This window comes from Meleagris gallopavo, chromosome 1 (assembly GCF_905368555.1).
Source record: "Meleagris gallopavo chromosome 1, MGAL_WU_HG_1.1, whole genome shotgun sequence".
Classification (NCBI taxonomy): domain Eukaryota; kingdom Metazoa; phylum Chordata; class Aves; order Galliformes; family Phasianidae; genus Meleagris; species Meleagris gallopavo.
Genome location: NC_139404.1, coordinates 1,200,864 through 1,218,661, shown reverse-complemented (window position 1 = coordinate 1,218,661; position 17,798 = coordinate 1,200,864). Strand labels below are relative to the sequence as shown.

Here is a 17,798-nt window from a genome sequence, read left to right as displayed (position 1 = left end):
CCACCCGGCCTTTGGGCAGTGCTGCGCTGAGGGACCAAGATGGCGGCGCCCAGCGCCGAGGTGGCCGAGGGGGGTCGGGGTAGGCCGCCCGCCGTCACCCCGCAGCAAATCCGGGACCTCATTGATGGAGGCATCGCTTCTGAGGGCAGCGGGCCTGAAGGGTGAGGGGGGGGGGCGGCGGCGGCGGCTGGGCTTGGGGAGAGCGGTGGGGCCTGGGATGGGGCTGGGTCGTGCGGTACCGAGGGAGGGGGCTGGGGGTTGGGGGAAGAGCTGTGAAGGGACGCTGGAAAAGCTGGGGGGCAGTGGGAGGTGTTGGGTTTTGTGGGAAGGGGTAGTGGGAGCGGCTGGGAAGCATAGAAGGGACACTGGAGGGGAGCAACTGGGAGTGCTGACAGAGTACTAGGGACGTTGGAGGGGTATTAGGAGGCGTTGGGTCCTCTTGTAGGGAAGGATAGTGGGGAAACGAGGCACTGAGATAGGCTGGGGGGGGGATGGGAAGCATAGGGAGGCACTGTGAGGTGTTGGGGTTTGTTATGAGAAGGGATTCTGGGGACACAGGACACTGAGGAGGGCTGGGAGGCACTGGGAACCATAGAGGGCTGGTTGGGGGTTGGTAAGTGGGAACACTGGTGGTGATGATGGGGTGCTGAAGATGTTGAAGGGGTATTAAGAAGTGTTGAGTCTGTTTGTGGGGAGAAATATTGGTGAAATGGAGTGCTGGGAGGAAGTGGGAATGATGGGGGGAACTGGGAAGCTCTGGGAGGCACTGGGCATGCTGAGGAGGTATTAGATGTTGGGGTTTGTTATGGGAAGAGGTTGTGGAAAAGCAGGGCTCTGGGAGGGACTGGGATGTATGCAGAGACACTAGGAGGAGACAACTGGAAAGCAATGGGCCCAAGGATGTCTCTGAGGGGATTCTGGGGATGCTGAGGGGGCACTGGGGGGGGGGGAGGCTGGGATTTGTTATGGGAAAGGGTGGGACACTGGGAGGGATTCGGAGAGACTGGGGGGGTAATGAGAGGGGCAACTGAGAGAAACTGAGGATACTGAGAGAATAATGGGAGATGTTGGATATTGTTGCGGGGTTGGTTACTGGGAAAACAGACTCTGGGAGGGACTGGGAAGCGTAGAGAGGTTACTGGCAAGTAAATGGGGGAACTGGGAGGGGGCAACTGAGAAGCACTTGGCGGTGCTGAGGGGATACTAGGACTCTAGGAGATACTAGGAGGCGCTGAGGAAGTATTAGGACTTTCTGGGTCTTGTTGTGGGAAGGAGTTCTGGAGAAACAGGGCACTGAGACAGGCTGGGAGGGACTGGGAATTATGGGTGGACACTGGGAGGGGACAAATGGGAGACACTGGGGGTGCTGAGGGGGCACTGGGAGATGCTAGGTCTTGTGGGAAGCACAGAAGACACTGGGAGGAGATGAGTGGGAACTCTGGAATGTAGCAAGGCACTGGGAAGGTGCTGGGAGGCAGTCATGAGCAATGGGAGATGATGGGAGAGCAGGAAAGGGAAGCAAATGATCTGCCAAGATCCTAAATGAGCTGTCCAGGAACCAGCTCTCTGACCTCAAATGCATGCAGTCCCACCATGGGGGCTCTGTGGGAGACCAACAGACAGTGGTGTGTACTGGGGGCTCCGGATGAGCACTGGAAAGTACTGGTGGGCACTGGGTTGTTGGGCAGCTTTGGGGGATATCACTAAAAATGAGCACTTGTGTTTCCCCTCAAAGACACTGATTTCTAGATGAGGGATTACAGTAAGGATGAGCCTGAAGGACGAGATGGTCAGAAGTGCTCTATGCATTTTTGATGCATTGATGAAGTCTTTCCAGGACAGCACAGATGTTTCCCTTGCTGACTCGCTATTCCTTTCAGGAAGGACACGTCTGACTGGTCGGAATCAGCTAATGGATCTTTGCAAATTGATGCCCTCTCCTTGGAGTCAACAAGCAAAGAAGCTTATTTCAGCAGAGTAGAAACGTTCACTATATCCTTTCTGATGCTGAATTTCCAGCCATCCCTCCCTTTGCTTTGCTGTCACCATCCTTGTAGTTCCTCCACAGGCTCCATCTTTTTTGAGGATTTTCTTCTTGGGACAAATCACCCTATGAGGAATGCTTCACAGGTCAGCCTGTAATTAATGGGGTTTTATCCTTAACACGAGCACCCTCTGAAGTGGGCAGGCAAACCCCACGAGTTGTCTCCCTTGGTCTGTGCCAAGTATGGGTGGACCAACGTGGAATGTGACATGCTGAAGTGCTCCAGCTGCCAAGCCTTCCTCTGTGTCAGCCTGCAGCTCACCTTTGACTTCAACAAGTGTACGTATGGCAGGGCTTAATTAAAACCCCTGCTCTCATTGTCAGGGTTTGCAGGCTGCTTGGTCTGCTGCTGTGATCCTCTGCTGTTTTATCTTGATGCAGGGGAATGAGTCCACTGAGTGCTCATCTTCTGTCATTTAATACGTAATTCCCTCTACTGACCTACTTAAGCAAGTTTGGGTTCCTAGCAGTAAAACTCCCTGTTAAACTGTGCTGGCTACAGAATGTTGGCCAGCTCTGATACTTTGCTGCACAGGCACAGAGCAATAGCAGCTCCAGAAATGCCTCCCTCTCAGCCCCATGGCTTCAGAACAGAAGCAGGGCTCAGCTGTGCTTTATCACTGTTCAAACCCTTACTTTTCTTCACCTGGGTCTGCCCTCTGTGCAGAGACATTTTTTGACCTGCTACCAATGGGTGCCATCTCTTCTTTTCATTTTTTCTCTCCCAGCTCTTGTTACCTGCAAGATAGTAGAGGGTGCAGCCCCAGTGTCTGACAAATGCAGGGCAGATCATGCATAACTGGGAGCTGCATATGCTTTTCCTTTGGGCTCCCTCTGAATATTGATGCCCTCTGTCCAGGCTATCTTTGTTAAATAAGCCTTAGCCTAATTATTCCATTAGTAATCATGCTGCTGGTTTGGGAAAACGTGAAAATCAGAGAGGGGAAAGAAAAGCAAATGTTTAAAATAAATATTAATAATTTGGTTCTGAAAGGTGTGAATAAGTTAAATACAGTACCCATTCTTTTGAGGGAGGTGGGAGCTTGATTTCCAGCTACGATGTGGCTCCTACAGCCCAAGCAGAAGGGTCAGCTGAGTTAGCCAGGGACTGGCAGCAGCTCAGGCAACCAGAAAATTGGGAAGAGCCAAGCAGTCCCTGTGCTGGTGGCTAGCTTGAGCTGTCTGCTGCATGCATACAGCATGGCAGGCTCCTCTGGTCCATGCTTGATGCTCCCAGAAGCAAGAGGGGGTTTTGGCTGCACTGCAGTGGTCAGGCTTGGTGTTGTGCAGATGATCCAACCTCGCTGAAGCATCTGTTCCCTTTGGCATGTAATTTCCTGCAGGGAGGCTGGAGGGGCAGGATGCTGCCAGTTCTTTTTGGAGGGGAGCTAAGAGCTTCAGGCCCTGAACGTTACAGCCTCGGGAACAGGAGGATCTCAGCTGCCAAGAGCACAAACTTCTGCCTTCCTCTCTCCCTTGTTTTGCTTTTCCCAGCCCTTCCCTGAGGAGGTGGCTCTGCAGAGGTACAGAAGTGAGTTTTGCCTTGCAGATAAGGAGCGCTGTGTGGAGCTGAAGAAGTCCTTGTGCACCGCTCATGAGAAGTTCTGCTTCTGGCCAGACAGCCCCTGCCCAGGTTGGTCCTACAGAGCCCACACAGTGCACAGCTCTGGGATTATTCCTTTGTTTTCACCCTTTCTGTGGTTATTGTTTTCCCTCCTTGTTGTGCCTATGCATTCTCTTCAGGTTCTCAGTGCAGGCACTGCCATAGCTGACCTCTTTTACCCATCACAAGGATGTTGAAACAGTGATATAGGGAAGGTTCTGAGCAGTCTCAGCAGGTAACTGAGCCCCAGATCTTGAATTCTGGGCCAGGGCTGAACCTGGTGCTGCCTCTCTACCTTCCTGTGCCTTCTGGGCAGTTAAAATGCTGTTCAGGATATAATTGAGAGGAGAGAGGGGAGGATAAATGACATGGGACACTCAAAGGGTGAAAGACTTCATCTTCACGATCATCTTTGGGGTCTTTTCCAACCTGAATTGTTCCGTGATTCAGAGCTGTGCTGCACTAGAAAGGAAGATTGCAAAGGAACAGGAGACTCTCAGCTTTTCCTTTAAAACATAGGAGACTGTTATTGGAAGACCCTTGCTGGTCATTTCCTCTCTTTCTGTGGGATAACAAGGAGGGGGAAAGCTGGTGCCACAGCCCATGTTTTCTTTCACCAGATCGCTTTGCTCTTTTGCTGGTGGATGAACCCAGAGCACTTCTCCAGGACTTCCTGGAGCGCTTCCAGAACCTGTGCCAGCTGGAGCTGCAGCTGCCTTCCCTCAGAGCAGAGGACATGAAGAACATGGTGAGTTTTTTGAGGGGGACTGGGGAACATTCAAGTCACTGGTGACAAAGCCAGACATCCCTGTGTGTGCATATGTTAATGTCATCTCCTTGGCTTTCAGCATGGATGTTTCCTGCGGGGTGGCTTTCACCTGGCCTTTCTGGAAGCAGTTTAAAAGGAATTTGGAAGGGTTTCTGCTGTGTAAGCTGTTGCCCAGAGCTGGCACATCTGACTTGTGCCATCACAATGATGTCAGTGGGAATAGGGCTGAAGCGTTGGGCTCCTGCTCTGCACCTTTGTTAGCATGCAGGCTGCCCAGCAAGAGTGATCTGGGGTCCTACAGGCTCCTGGCAGAGAACTCCCATTCATTACCTTCAGGGGCTCTGAGGTGCAGCAGCAGCCCGTGGGTCACTTCTCTAATGAATAAATGCAATCCTACATGAATCTGGAAATGAGAGCTTGCATTTTCAGGGAGAAAAAGGGGAGAGGCAGGAGCTAAGGTTGTAGCGTAGCTGCAGCCAGGAGCAGTGTGAGATTGCCTCCTTGCAGTGCTCTGGCCAGGCTTTGCTCTGCTGCAGCCAAGTCTGGCTCTCTGGGCACGCTCCCTGGGAAACAGATGGCTCTCAGCAATGAGAAGCTGCAAAGGAACCAGGAAACTCTCCATCTATTCAGCAGAAAGCGCAGAGATGTTCTGTGGTCACCACTGCTGAGTGGTGGAAACCGAAAGAGTGAAGGGCTGAACGTGTTGGCTCGTGCACTTTGTCCTTGGTGTGGGTAGAAATGGGATCTCTCCATATATGTAGCATGGTCTGTGGATAGAAATGGTGTGTTTTGTCAGACAAACTTGCCTGATGTGGGGAGAAAGACTTATCTGAAGGTATGAAAGGCATTTATTTTTCGCTCACTCACTTTTCTAACCTGAAACCCTCTAACACTCTTCTGTCCCTATGGGTTTTCCCATGCTCATTTTCCTGCTGCCAGCATTAGGAGTCTCAAGGGCAGCGCTGCAGTACTGGAGTTATGTGGCACCAAACAGGAGGCAGAATTCAGCCCCAAACTCCAAAATGATCAAAGGAATTTGAATGCTGCCTCTGACCTCCATCTCTGCTGGCTTTTTCTGCCCCACAGTCCCTTACAGAGGAGAAGATCAGCCTGCTCCTCCAGCTGATCAAGGAGGAACTCGAGCACAGGACCGAGGGAGAGAAACCACCGATGAAGTTTGCTTCAGACATCCTGCAGGTGCACATTCCTGCCTGTGTCCTGGCTCTGTGCGGCTGGACCTGCAGGTCAGCACGTGGGTGATGCCTGGAGAGATCCCAAGGGTCTGCCCTTTTTGCCAGTGACGCATCTTAGGGGCTGGAGGAATGCGAATATGTCTCTTGTGATGTGTTTGCTGTCCCCTATTTCACAGTTTTTTTTATCTTCAGCTGTTAAAATGGATGGGCTTATATAAACTCCAGCTCCTACCTCATCTAAAATAGATGTCTTTTCCTGAGATGTCAGGATCTGAAATGAGATCTCTGAGCTGTCAGTCACCCCATTCAGTGGTGATTTGGATGTTGAAGCCCCTGAGGTGTCAGACTTCAGGGATGCTCTCATGGCTTGTCAGGCCTGCAGGAAAAGAGGGAAGTTTTATGACCCGAAGGTTTGTGCTTCCCAAAGCGTGTGATGTGAGCAGAACAGCTGCACTATTTGTGCCTGAGGCATTCTGCTCTTACAGGAGAAGGGCTGAAGATGGGACAGCCATGTCTTGGGGCACTTTCAGCTGATAGCTGAGCGTGCAGCTGATCTATGGTAAACCACACGAAATGAAAAGAAGCTGGTTTTAAATCAGGGCTTATAGATGGGTTTTAATATACTTCAGCACATCAGGCTACCAAAAAAAAAAAAAAAAAAAGCAACAAATACCTGCATCTGCTCTGAAAGCTGTGATTCTAGGGAAGAGTCCAACCTCATCCCAACCTTTTCCCATTCTTTGGCTCTGTCCCCATAGCGCTGTGTCCGGCTCTGTGCTCTCAGTCATCACCTGCTCTCGCTGCATGAGGAAGGTGGGACTGTGGGGGTTCCACCAGCTGGAATCTGCGGGGCTGGAGCTGGATTCCTGGAGCCCAAGCACTGCTTTGACAGCATCTGGAGAGCGCGGCCCTTCTGTGCCCACATCTCCACGCAGGATGCTCACACGGAGCCAAGACACGATCTCGCCAGGCTCTGAGCAGGTATGGCATGGTCCTGATGTGATTATTAGAGCATGCAGGCTGTTGTAGTTTGGAATGTCTAAAGGGACTCATCTCAGTGTCTCCAGCCATGGGTCATGTCTGTGGTGGTGCAGTTGCTGGTAGGAGAGCTAAGAGAGCTTTGATCCCTTGTTGAAGCTGGGTGGCATCTCCCTGTCACCTTCAGGATGGTGGCCAGAAGAATCACAGAATCCCATCCTGGCTGGGGCTGGAGATACCTTGGTCCATTTGGTTTCCACCCTGCCCAGCAGATCCACCAGAGCTATGCCCAGCCCCATGTCCACATGGGTTTGGAGACTCCTAAGAAGATCCCACAGCCTCTGAGTCCCTATGCCAGGGATTTGGCACCCACCTGGTGTTCACATGGCTCCAATTTATGCCCAGTGCCTCTGGAACTGCACTGGGCACCAATTGAAGAAGCCTGGCTCCATCTTCTTTGAATCTTTTCTTTGAGTGTAGATACACCTGAGCCTCCTGTTCTCCAGGCTGAACACTCCCAGCTCCCTCAGCCCTTCCTTGTAAGAGAGATGTTCCAACCTCTCCATCATTTTTAACACTTCTCCAGCATGCCCAGGTTTCCCTTGTACTGGGAGCATAGCACTGCTCCCAGTCCATAAGCTGTGACCTCACCAGTGCAGTGCAGAGGGATAGGATCCCCTCCCTCATCCACCTGGCCAATACTTTAGCCAGTGCAGCCCATAGCACTTCTTTGTGTCAAAGACACACTGCCAACTCATGTTCAGCTTGGTGCCCACCAGGTCCCCAGGTCCTTTTTGCCAGGCTTCCCAGCATATCTTGGGTTTGGAGCTCCATTAACCACTTGTTCCCGTTCAGGAGAAGAGCCCCTCCCCATCGATCTCTCGCCCGAGGTCTTCAGATCCCCCCAGCAGCCCCGTGGAACGAGGGGGTGAGTTGGAGGCTGCCAGCCCCACGCAGAGGAACCGCCCCATAACCCGCAGCATGGGGCAAGGAGACAACGTGGAGGTGCCATCCAGTCCCCTCCGTAGAGCCAAGAGACCACGGCTCTGCTCTTCCAGCAGCTCAGTGAGTGCCATGGGGATGGGTGGTGAGAGTCTGGCTGGGTTGGGGGGGCAGATCTGGGTGAGGTCCCTGATCCATAGGATGGTGTTGTCCTCATAACATGGATCTGGGCTGGGGTCTGGGCACGGAGAGGGTTTTGTTGTGTTATTGGAGTCTGTTTTAAACCATGCTGTCATTGGAGGTGCTCGAGGCTAGCCTGGATGGGGCTCTGGGCAATGTGTTCTAGTGGTTGGCAACCCTGTCTGTGGCAGTGGAGTTGGAAGTAGATGATCTTTAAGGTCCCTTCCAACCCAAGTTATGCTATGATTTCTTTAACTGTCACTTTCCCCTACTGCTCAGGACACTTCTCCAAGGAGTTTCTTTGACCCCAGCTCACAGCATCGTGACTGGTGTCCCTGGGTCAACGCAGTGGAGGGAGGAGAAGCCCCAGGGGATCCTGAGAAGGAGCCTGCAAAGGGAGAGCCAGGCTGGCAAGTGGTCCTGAGCACACTCCTTGCCAGCAGAAAGTGTGACCAAGTGCCTGAGACAGAGCCTGTGGTGAGCCTACAGTCCTGAACCCAAGCATTCAATCACTGCTTGCTCCAGTCTTTCCCAAACCTGAATGCCTTGTGGGGTAGATGAGACCTAGCAGAGAGTGGATAGGATGAAATGTGTGTCTGCAGAGCCTCTGCTTCCCCTCGGCTGTGCTGACAGCCTCTCAGCCAGGTCTCATCTGAGCACGGATCTGTCCAAAGGCTGCTATAAATAATAGTGTTTCAGAGTAGCTCAGTGCTGCCTGAGGTTTAGTTTCATTTTGCATCCCAGCTGGGATGTGACTACTGGGTCCTGCCCTCCACAGCCCTGGGCTGCTGGAGTGGTGACTTTGCTGAGCCAGGGGAGCAAAACTGAAGCTACAGCCCACTCTGAGTGGGTGGCAGGCACCCTCTCCAGGGCCCTGTTATCTGCTCTGAGTGCTCCTGCCTTTTCCCCTCCACTCTGCTTGGGGCTGAGCTGCAGGGCGTGCTGGAGCAGTCCTCCCTCATTATTTCTCTCAGGCATTTTGTGTGAGTTGTGACCCCAAAAGGGTTGATCTCTTACCATTTTCATGCATGTGAGTAGCCCAGAACAGGGAAGAGCTGAAGCCAACTGGTTTGTTGATATCCAAAAAGAATATTTCCAGATGGCTTTTTCTGGGGGCAGCGGTTTTTCCTCGCATGCTTTGGTGATGGGTGCCTGGAGCTGGAGGGGAGTCCTTAGGTTGGCTGTCAGTGGGTCCCTTTGCATTGCTTTGACCTCTGTCGCTTTGCTCCCCTCTCCCGCAGAGCCTCTCGGTGAAATCCTGCAAAGTGTTCCGCATTTTCCGCCAGTGGGAGAGCATCAATCCCTCCTGAACGGGCTGCTGCCTCCAGGAACTGCAGCCTTGCAGGCAGAGTGGGGCATCGTGTCAATCCAGCATGGTTCTGCTTCACAGCTGTGTGCTGCAAAGGCCGTGGCCACCCCAGTGCCAAACACAGCCCCCAGCGCCTGCTAGGACCCCCCATCCCCAGCTGCCTTCCTGGAGGTCCTTTCTTTTCACAAATTGCTGCTGGAGGCTTTGGACCCCGCTTTCCTCTCCCCCCAAGTTTTCAACAGCCCTGTTTGGAGCTGGGGGATGCACGGGGCGAGACGTGGTCACCTGGTGAGGGTGACATCTGTCTGGCTGTGACCCTCCAGCAGCAGCATAGGAAAAAAGTGATGCCAGGTGGGAATAAACATTTCACTTTTATTTCTTACAGTTGTTACAGCCCTTTCTGCTGTGGCAGGGCAGGCAGCTGCCCAAAGTGGATTGTATTGAAGCATCAGGGTGTGTTTCCAACCTGCTGAGAGCAGATAGCATCCCTGGTCCTCTGCTCTGGGCTGATAAGTCAGCCAGGGAGGCTGTGACAGAGCCAAAAACCCTGCAAAACCCTGCTTGGGGCTTTGGTGCTGATCTCCCCACCGAAAAGGGGAGAAGAAGCCGAGAAAAGAAACCTCAATCTGTCATCTCCATCCTTTAAGGATGATGAGGAAGAGGCTTTGGGGAGGGCTCAGGCCCCACAGCCATCCCCTCCCAGCAGCTCTGTTGCTGTGGGTGTGCTGCTGTCAAAGTGTGGGTGAACGCATAGGGAAATGTCATTGCTGTTTTGCAGAGCAAAGGCTCTCTCTTATCCCCTCTTGGGGGCAGGGAGTGCCTCTGAGCTGCGTGTTTTTGGGGTTATTGGCTGCCTTCAGCCATAATGGTGCATCAATTGGAAGAAATAAAGAAAAAATGCTCTTTTTTTTTTTTTTTTTTTTTTTTTCCCCCTCTGTGCTCCCATCTGCCCAGGGAACATTAAAGGGAAAGGGGGGATCTCATCAGCCCACCTCTCAGCTCGCATGGAAATCCCTTCCCTCCATTCTCCCCAAATTCTGCCCTCTGTGGCTCACTCAGGATGTGGGCTCTGAGATGGAGGTGCCCTTTGGGGGCAGCAGATCGAGGAAACCAACCTCGAACCCCAAACTTTGGGGGTGAGGTTCCTTCTCTGCAGCAACGTGTTGAGGTTCCTCATCTGCATTTACTCAAGAGGAGGTAGAGTTGGGGTAAATTTGGGATGATGTCAGGGTCAGGAATGCAGGATGTCCACCCTGGGGCGTGGAGGTACATTCAACATCCCTTAATATCACTGTCACGTGCCCTGCTGTCACCTTCGTGTGTCACCTCCGTGCCACCTGCCCCATCCGGTTGGGTGAACTGAGGCACGGGGTGATGCTTCAGCTCTGTCACACCGGAAACCCTGGCGTGACAACAGTGACGCTTTGACTCATTTACAATCCCGTGGGGTTCTTTCCTTGAAGTGTTTCGCTGTGATTTTGGGTCCCTCCTTCAACGTCCCCACCGGGGCCTCGAACCCGCGACCCCACAACGAGTCCGGCCTCACACACACACACACGCACACGCGCATACACAGGCACACACTACAACTCCCATCACCCTCCGCGGTAAGGCGGAGCTTGCCGAACGCCGCCTCTCTCGACCAATAGCAGCGCGGCGGCGGGGGCTGTGACGTCACCTCGCAGTGACGTCAGAGGACCAGAGTGAGGCTCCGGCAGAGCGGAGCGGAGCGGCGCTGAGGGAGCGCGCGGCGGCCGCGCCGTCACCACAGGAGAGGGCGGAGGGGGGGGGAAGAAGAGAAAGAGAGAGAGGAAGAGGAGGCGACAACAACGACGACAGTCGACGACCGAGGGGGGGGTCCCAGCGGCTCCCCCACCAGCTCCATTCACTCCTCAGCTGTGACGGTATAGAGGCGACGGAGCTGACAGCCAGCCCGGAGCACCGGGGGCGGCCGAGACCACCATGTCCTCCCCCAGCCCGGGCAAGAGGCGGATGGACACCGACGTGGTCAAGCTGTATCCTTCCCTTTAACTTCTTTTTCTTTTTTTTTTTTCTTTTTTTTTTTTTTCTCCGTGATCTTGGTTTGGGGCCTGCACCGGGTTTGGGGGGGTGGTAAAACCCCGTGTTGTCCCCCCCCCCCCAGCCTTGGCAGCGTCCCTTTGTGAGGCCTCAGGCTGAGGCCTGCCCTTAAAGCAGGGTTAGATTTCCCTTTCCCACCTCTTCCATCCCTTTATTATGGAGCCAGAGCTCACCCCCTCGCTTCCCCCCCCCCACATAGAGAGAAGGCCTCACCTCCTCTCTCCCCCCTCTCAACCCCCTCCTGCTTCGAGCCTTCCCATTATTTTAGCAGGGGGGGTTTCCCACCTTCAGCATCTGTCATTATTCCCCCTCACTCCTGGACCCCTCCCATATTTCTATAGGGGCACATTTCCACCTATAGACCCTTTAGATCCCCCACCCTAACACCCCCCCCTCCCCCAAACCCCCATCCTAACACCCCTCCCCCAAACCCCTACCCTAACACCACCCCCCCCGAACTCCCACCCTAACACTCCCCCCAGCCCCCACCTTAATACCCCCCCAACCCCCACCTTAACGCCCCCCCAAAACCCTCCAATGGAAAAACCCCTCAAATCTATCATTATTCACCCCACACCTCCCTCAGAATCTTCAGCTGAAAGGCTTTCGTTTGATTTATTTCTATATATTTTGGGAGAGGGCCCTGCCTTAGAGCCCCTTAAACACCTCTATTCGGGTGTGGGGTTGCGGGGGGGGGGGGCACCTCAAGGTGCTGTTTATGTAACATCCCACATTGGGTTAAAGCTTATTTCCCCCCCCCTTCCTCCTTTCGTGATAGAACTGTTTATATTTCTCGTCCAACCGTTCCATGTTTATATTCTTCCCCCCCCCCCCCCCTCCTCCTCCACCTTTCTTTTTATTTTCCTCCTTTATACAGAAGGTGAATCCTTTCCTCTCTCTCTCCGTGTTGACAAATATCGTTGGGACTTTGCCTATGGGATCCCTTTCTTCATAGTTCATCCCTCAAAGTGGAGGGGTTGGGGTGGGGGAGGAAGGGGCCACAAAACCCAACATTGGCCCCAGCTGTTTTCCAGCCCCTCTCGGGCTGCTCTCTCTATACCACGGAGGTCTGATTGAGTTTCCAGCGAGATAAACAAACTTGCTTGGGATTTTGTATTATTTTTAGTGTTTTTTTAGAAGGGGTGGTGGGGGTGTGGGGGATGGGAAGAGCTCTGCTCCCGTTTGTGGCTTATCGAAGGAAACTTCTGTTGACGTTCCGTGTGTGCTTCGCTCTCCCCAAAGCCTCTCTCGCTGTGTTTTCGCCTTGTTTTGAAAGCAGATAGGAAATGACTCGCGATCATGGTTGAATCGCAGCTATTTTTATCCGAGGGGGTGCTGGGGGGGGGGGGGGGGGTTTAAAGTTACACACATGTCATTCTCTGCCCGATGCAAATTGCCATCGGTGCTTAATCGCTGTGAAGGAGGGGGTTGGGGGGTGTTGGCGATTCCAGCTGTTTGATGGTGGGGGAAGTGTCTTCCTTCGAGGCCTAACCTGAGCCCGATGCTGCTCTCCTTTCACCTCCCCCCTGTTCCTTTCTATTTTTTTTATTATTATTATTATTATTATTCCTGTTTTGTTCCTATTGTAGCCGCAGCGTTTTAAGAGACAAAGAAGAGGTCTTCCAAAGTGCTTCTCTATTCTGTGTATTCCTAAAGTCGGTGGGGGAGATAGAAAGCCCCCAAATCTCCACAATTCCCCCCCTCCAACCCCTCACGAAACGCTTTCTGCTTTCTGCTCTCGTTCTCCCCCCTTCGACAAAAGAACCCAAAAGGGTTCTTCCAACAGCAGAGATCTCTTATTGTGGGGTTGGAAAGGACAGCAAACTTAGGAAGTTGGATGTGTCAGATGACTGCTCACCGCTCCTCCCTCCCTCCCCATGGCCCTTTTTGTTTGTCTGTCTGACTCGCCCTGCCTAACAGGGTGAGCTCAGCTCGCTGGGCCCCAGATCCCAATGTATTTCCCTTCGTTTACGTTGGGGTGGAAGCAGAGTCGTGTGGGATCCTGGAGCTCTCGGATGGTTTTGGTGGTGACCAAATGAGAGAGGACTCCTCTGAAGGAATGCACTCCTCCCTGAGGCTCCAGGGTGTTGTTGTCATGGTGGTTCCCCCCTCCCTTCCCCCCTCCCTTTTTGCTATCGTTTTAATTACAGTTTCCCTTCTCAACCTCTTATTTTTAACAGAATGATGGCATAGATTTAGGATTTCCAGCCTTTACCTTTAGGATCGCTGTGTTACCGCACAGCCCCACTGCTTTCCCCCCCCCCCAACTCTGACAGGTTCAGGAGCAGAGTGGGTTCCTTTTATGCTTCCCATTCTCAATCCCAACACGTCCGTGTCCTTTTGTGGCTGCCTCTTTGTGAGCAGGGAACGGGGAGAGGTTGCTCTGTGGGGCGGAGGGGGGGGGGGAGGTGGGTTGGAGCAGAGCTGTGTGTGCGTTAATGTGCCGATGTTTAATAACCGCCTGGCTGACGATGATGCTGATGTGCTGAAACTCTGAGTCACTCATTGTTTCTCTCCTGGTCTTGCAAACACCGAGGATGTGGCATCTGTGCTGCGTTCTCCCATTGGAGGGGGGGCTGCAGACCCCGCTGTTGTCCCTCAGACTTTTTGGGGATGACGCAGAGCAGGGGGCACTTCCCTCCCATCCCCCCTCCCCATCCTCCCATCCCTGGGAGGGATGCACTGTGGCTTTGTCACCCTTAGGATCCTGCACGCTGTATCCCATTGGAGCTCTGCATCCCTCCAGATACCCCTTAGGATCTTGAAGCCTTGCTGTGCCCCCCGTTTTAGGGTGAGCCGTTGTGTTCAGATCCCTTTTCACGGGCAGGAGGCCTCGGGCAGAGCTCACAACTCCACTCATTGGCTGCTCTGTTACTACCCGGAAACCAGGGCCGGGGCGGAGCGAGCCGACAGCTGATGGGGAGCGGTGACCCTACAGCTTTACCTGGACCAGGGAGCACAGCTGGGGGTCCCTGAGCCCACCACAGGGCAATTGGGGGCTGCTGTCCCCATTCTGAGCCGTGGTTTATTGTTCCTTGAGGTGTGCTCGCTGAAGCTTCCCCTCGGATGGGAGTTTGTTCCACACTGATTTATTTTCCTCCTTTGCTGGCTCCCTTTGGAGGATTTGAGCTCTGTTTTTAAACGTTTGGAGCTGATGTTAGCAAAGGAGGGTGCTGCTGCCCCGTTGTGTGCGTGGAAGGAATTCCAAACAGTGCCCAACTTTGCTCAGATCTTCCCATTTCTGCGCTGTTTGTGGGGCTGAGCGTCGTCACACTGTTGGGGAGGGTGATCCACAGACTCTGCTCGAGGGGGAATGGGAGCACAAAGCTTCTCATTTACCTACCCAACCTTTTGTAATCTCAAAACCTCAGTGTTTGCCCCACTGGGATCGACCGAGGCGAAGGGTAGGAGGCAGTTTACACTGAGCTGAATTCTTTTTTTCTGCTCATTATGGGCTTACGCCGCACTTATCGCCCGACTTGAACCCCTTCCAGGTTGTGTTGAGCAATAGGGCCCCGTCACGTGTCGTTCTCTTGGCCTGTCCCCAAGGGAAGAGCATGTGCACTGGAATGTCTTGTTTTGGTAGGGTTCAGCGCTTGGTTTTCTGTTGGTTTTTTTTTTTTTTTTTTTTTTTTTTTCCCTTTAAGGAGAGTTCTGGAAACTTTTACAAATGGGAATGTAAATGGCAACGTTGCTTTTTTTTTTTTTTGCTTTTTTTTTTTTTTTGCTCTATTTCTGGGGTTTTGCTTTAATGAGATCTCCAGGGATGAGGGTAATGGCGGTGGTGCTTCAGAATGCACCAAGATCACAGAGTCACGGATGGACATCGTAGATGATGCCGTGATTCTGTTTCAGAACCCAAAACCCCACTGAAATGCAGGTACTGGTTATGCCTTATAAACAAAGCTCTCTGCTATTAGGAGAGCAGGCACTGTGCCTTCCGTTATTGGAGCTTTACATTGACATATCGATAAGAGGAGAGGCAAAAATCTTTGTTCCCAAATGCCAACTTTAAGGCTGTCGTCTTGGTGCTTTTTGAACCCTATTTAAAACCAAAAAGCACCATGAAGTCTTTGTATTTCTCTGCACGTGGGTAATTCTAATTACTTCTGGGGTGATTTTGATGCTCTGGATTGCAGAGCAGCCCTCATCATGCTTGAGTACCCAGTTCTTAAACATCAGGTGGCTAAATGCTGATTAAACAAATCTTGGAGGCTGTTTCTTTGTAGTAACAGTTTAAAATCCTGCATCAACTCTTTTTCTTGTTTTTGTTTTGCTTTTTTTTTTTTTTTTGTAGCAAAACTAATGCCTTGTGTTGCAAAATGGTGCGTCAGGAAGCACGCTTGATATTTCCCTGTCTGTTCTGTGGGGGGAAACTGTGCTCTGGGCAGACTTGGATCTGTAGCAGGTGATTGTTTTTATGTGGCATCACGACTTCTCTTAGATCCCTGTAAGATTTGGAAGCTCTGAGTGCCCTCCTGCTTGCTCAGCACCAGCAGCAACTTGTAGCATAGCTGTGCATCATGCAACAGCCCTGTTCAAATCTCAGTACATTGGATTAACCAGAAGATGCCCCTCGATGAGAATCAGTGTGATTTCATTTCCCAGCCCCAATATCACACCTGATGATTGTGTGAGTAGAGGATGTGCTTTCCAGAGTCTTTGTAACCTCTTGTTTTTAGGAGAACATGGATCAATTTCTGCTTCACCTTGCTGCCCTACCCTGTGCCTACCTGTTCTGTGCTCACCTGGAAGCCTGCAGGGTTGCACTGCCTTGACAGTGCTTGCAGCTCACCCTTCAGTGCTCCAGGTTTGCTGTGGCAACGGGATTCCTTCTCCCCTGCTTTGTGGGGTGGATCGTAGGGTCTGCATAATTATGGCCATGGAGGCTCTGGTAGGGGCAGGAGCTCTGTAAGGACAGCTGTATGCCTGCAGCAGACCCATAACCAACACCCCAAACACACACAGTTCTCCTCCCCTTTGTAGATCTCTCTGTCCCATGTACTCCTGCAAAAGCAAAACCAAAGTGCTTAAAATAAGAGCCCCAACAAACTTTTCTTCTTAACTCTTGTTAATTTTTAAAGCAGCAGGAATTGGGCAACAGCAAGCTTGTTAGGGAGGGAAGGGTACATCTGAAACCAGCCCAGTGTGCAGTGATTGCTGGTGGTGTGTTCTCAGCACCTGTTGGTACTCAGTGCCCTTCTTAAACCATGATTTAATCGGAGTCACAACCAGGATAAACACATAACAGGTTGTTGTTAAGGTAGGAGAGTGCCCGTGGTTAAAGGGCCAGGCTGCCCTATGGGGTGGTTCCCAGCCCCATAGCTGTCCATTCTCCTGCCTGCTTAAATCAGAGGTGATGTGACACGGAGGGAGAGGTGTCTGGATTTTCTTCTTGGCTGTCCCAGAGTCCCAGACCTCATTTTGGCAAAGTTTGCTGAACACCATGTTTTAATACTGAGCGTGGCTGATGCATGTGGGTGTGCATATAGGAGTTCAGCCTTCATTGTGTGTCTTATTGTGTGCGCTCAGCTCTTCTCCTTTCACTCCCTCCATTTCCCTGTGGGTTTTGTCCATGTATTTCTGGAATAACGAACGCACAGCGCTGCTCTTTTGTTTCTCCTCACCCTAACAAAGCTCTCATGACCACAGCATCACACGACTTTGCCCCCTCTGCTTTCTTGTAGGTCAGCCAACCTGCGTGCCCGGTGCTGTGGGCACGCTGCCCTCCACCAGAAAATGCTGGATCTCATTCTTCCCCCAGTGCTGGATCTCCTGCTGCATCCCATGCAAGCAAATCCCTTTTATTGCTCCCACAACCACGACCATCTCACTGCTGCTTATTTTTTTTTTTCTTACCATTCATTCCTGTTTCTTTCTCCGTCTTCTTGGGATGCTTTAAATTGCTCCTTGATGCTGATGTGGTTTGAGGACTGTTTGGCTGTTCTGGAGAAGCGCACACAGTCACTTATTTGTCACTAAGGAGATCTGTGCTGAGGTTCTGCCAGGTTCTTTCCCCTCCTGTTTCTGCTCAGTCCTTTTGGCCACCAATAGGGAAACGTGATCTCGTCATCTCCAGTCCCTGTCATCTTCCAGTCCCTCACATAACGATCTGGCTGAGATTGAGGGTGGATTTACAGTCCTTGGAAAAAGGTGATTTCATTGCCTCTCGGGTCTTCATAACGATTCTCTGCAAACTGGGGCTGATCCTGGATTCAGGGCTGAGTTTTTTTTGTTGTTCTCGTTAGCGGTGCGGCTTCCAAGTGCTGTCCTGTGGCCTTAAATCATTGAACTGCATCTCTAGAGCAAATTGATTCAGCCTTCAAAGCGAAGCCCAAACACTCATAGCTCATGTTCTTGGCATCGCCTGTTTCAGCTCAGGTAGAAGATACATCTGTATTGTTCTCAAACTGAAGTATTGTTGGTATCCTCTTGTCTTTAATGCCTTTTAAACTGCAAATTGCAGAACATGTCTGTACATCCCGCACACAGATCATGCAGGAAAGCACAGAAGCTGGTGTAGACTTCCAGAAAATGGTGAGTCAGTGTGAGGAAGGGGTTTTTACTACGGAATTTTTGATCGGTCTCGTAGGGTCAGATGCTTCTTTTCCAGAAATGATTGTGTTTCATCGTTCCCTTCTTTCCTCAGAGTAAAGGCCAGAAGAAAAGTGTAAAACGTTTTCCTTGAGATTGTACAAATA

General features: G+C 51.9%; 2 protein-coding genes across 2 annotated transcripts in view; both read left to right on the top strand.

Annotated features, from left to right (window-relative positions):
- Positions 1 to 31: 31 nt before the first annotated feature.
- Positions 32 to 9,400, top strand: ZC3HC1 (zinc finger C3HC-type containing 1). The gene is made up of 10 exons (XM_085242908.1): positions 32 to 161; positions 1,881 to 1,992; positions 2,173 to 2,323; positions 3,594 to 3,677; positions 4,268 to 4,395; positions 5,503 to 5,660; positions 6,368 to 6,590; positions 7,443 to 7,652; positions 7,989 to 8,186; positions 8,951 to 9,400. The coding sequence occupies exons 1-10, from the start codon at positions 40 to 42 to the stop codon at positions 9,017 to 9,019; spliced, it is 1,455 nt and encodes a 484-aa protein (XP_085099034.1). The 5' UTR covers positions 32 to 39; the 3' UTR covers positions 9,020 to 9,400.
- Positions 9,401 to 10,731: 1,331 nt separating this feature from the next.
- The window catches only part of UBE2H (ubiquitin conjugating enzyme E2 H), a 44,254-nt gene continuing 37,187 nt past the window's right edge, over positions 10,732 to 17,798 (top strand). The window contains exon 1 of the mRNA XM_003201793.5: positions 10,732 to 11,033. Within this exon, the coding sequence (XP_003201841.1) occupies positions 10,981 to 11,033 (53 nt within the window). The 5' untranslated portion in view covers positions 10,732 to 10,980. The remainder of the gene's footprint in view (positions 11,034 to 17,798) is intronic.

What these genes read in the sequence shown, in the direction of transcription:
- ZC3HC1 (XM_085242908.1), top strand. Translation starts at nt 40, where the DNA reads ATGGCGGCGCCCAGCGCCGAGGTGGCCGAGGGGGGTCGGGGTAGGCCG. An exon ending in CACCTTTGACTTCAACAAGT is followed by an intron (nt 2,324 to 3,593) that starts GTACGTATGGCA and finishes TTTGCCTTGCAG; the next exon opens with ATAAGGAGCGCTGTGTGGAG. An exon ending in CAGAGGACATGAAGAACATG is followed by an intron (nt 4,396 to 5,502) that starts GTGAGTTTTTTG and finishes TCTGCCCCACAG; the next exon opens with TCCCTTACAGAGGAGAAGAT.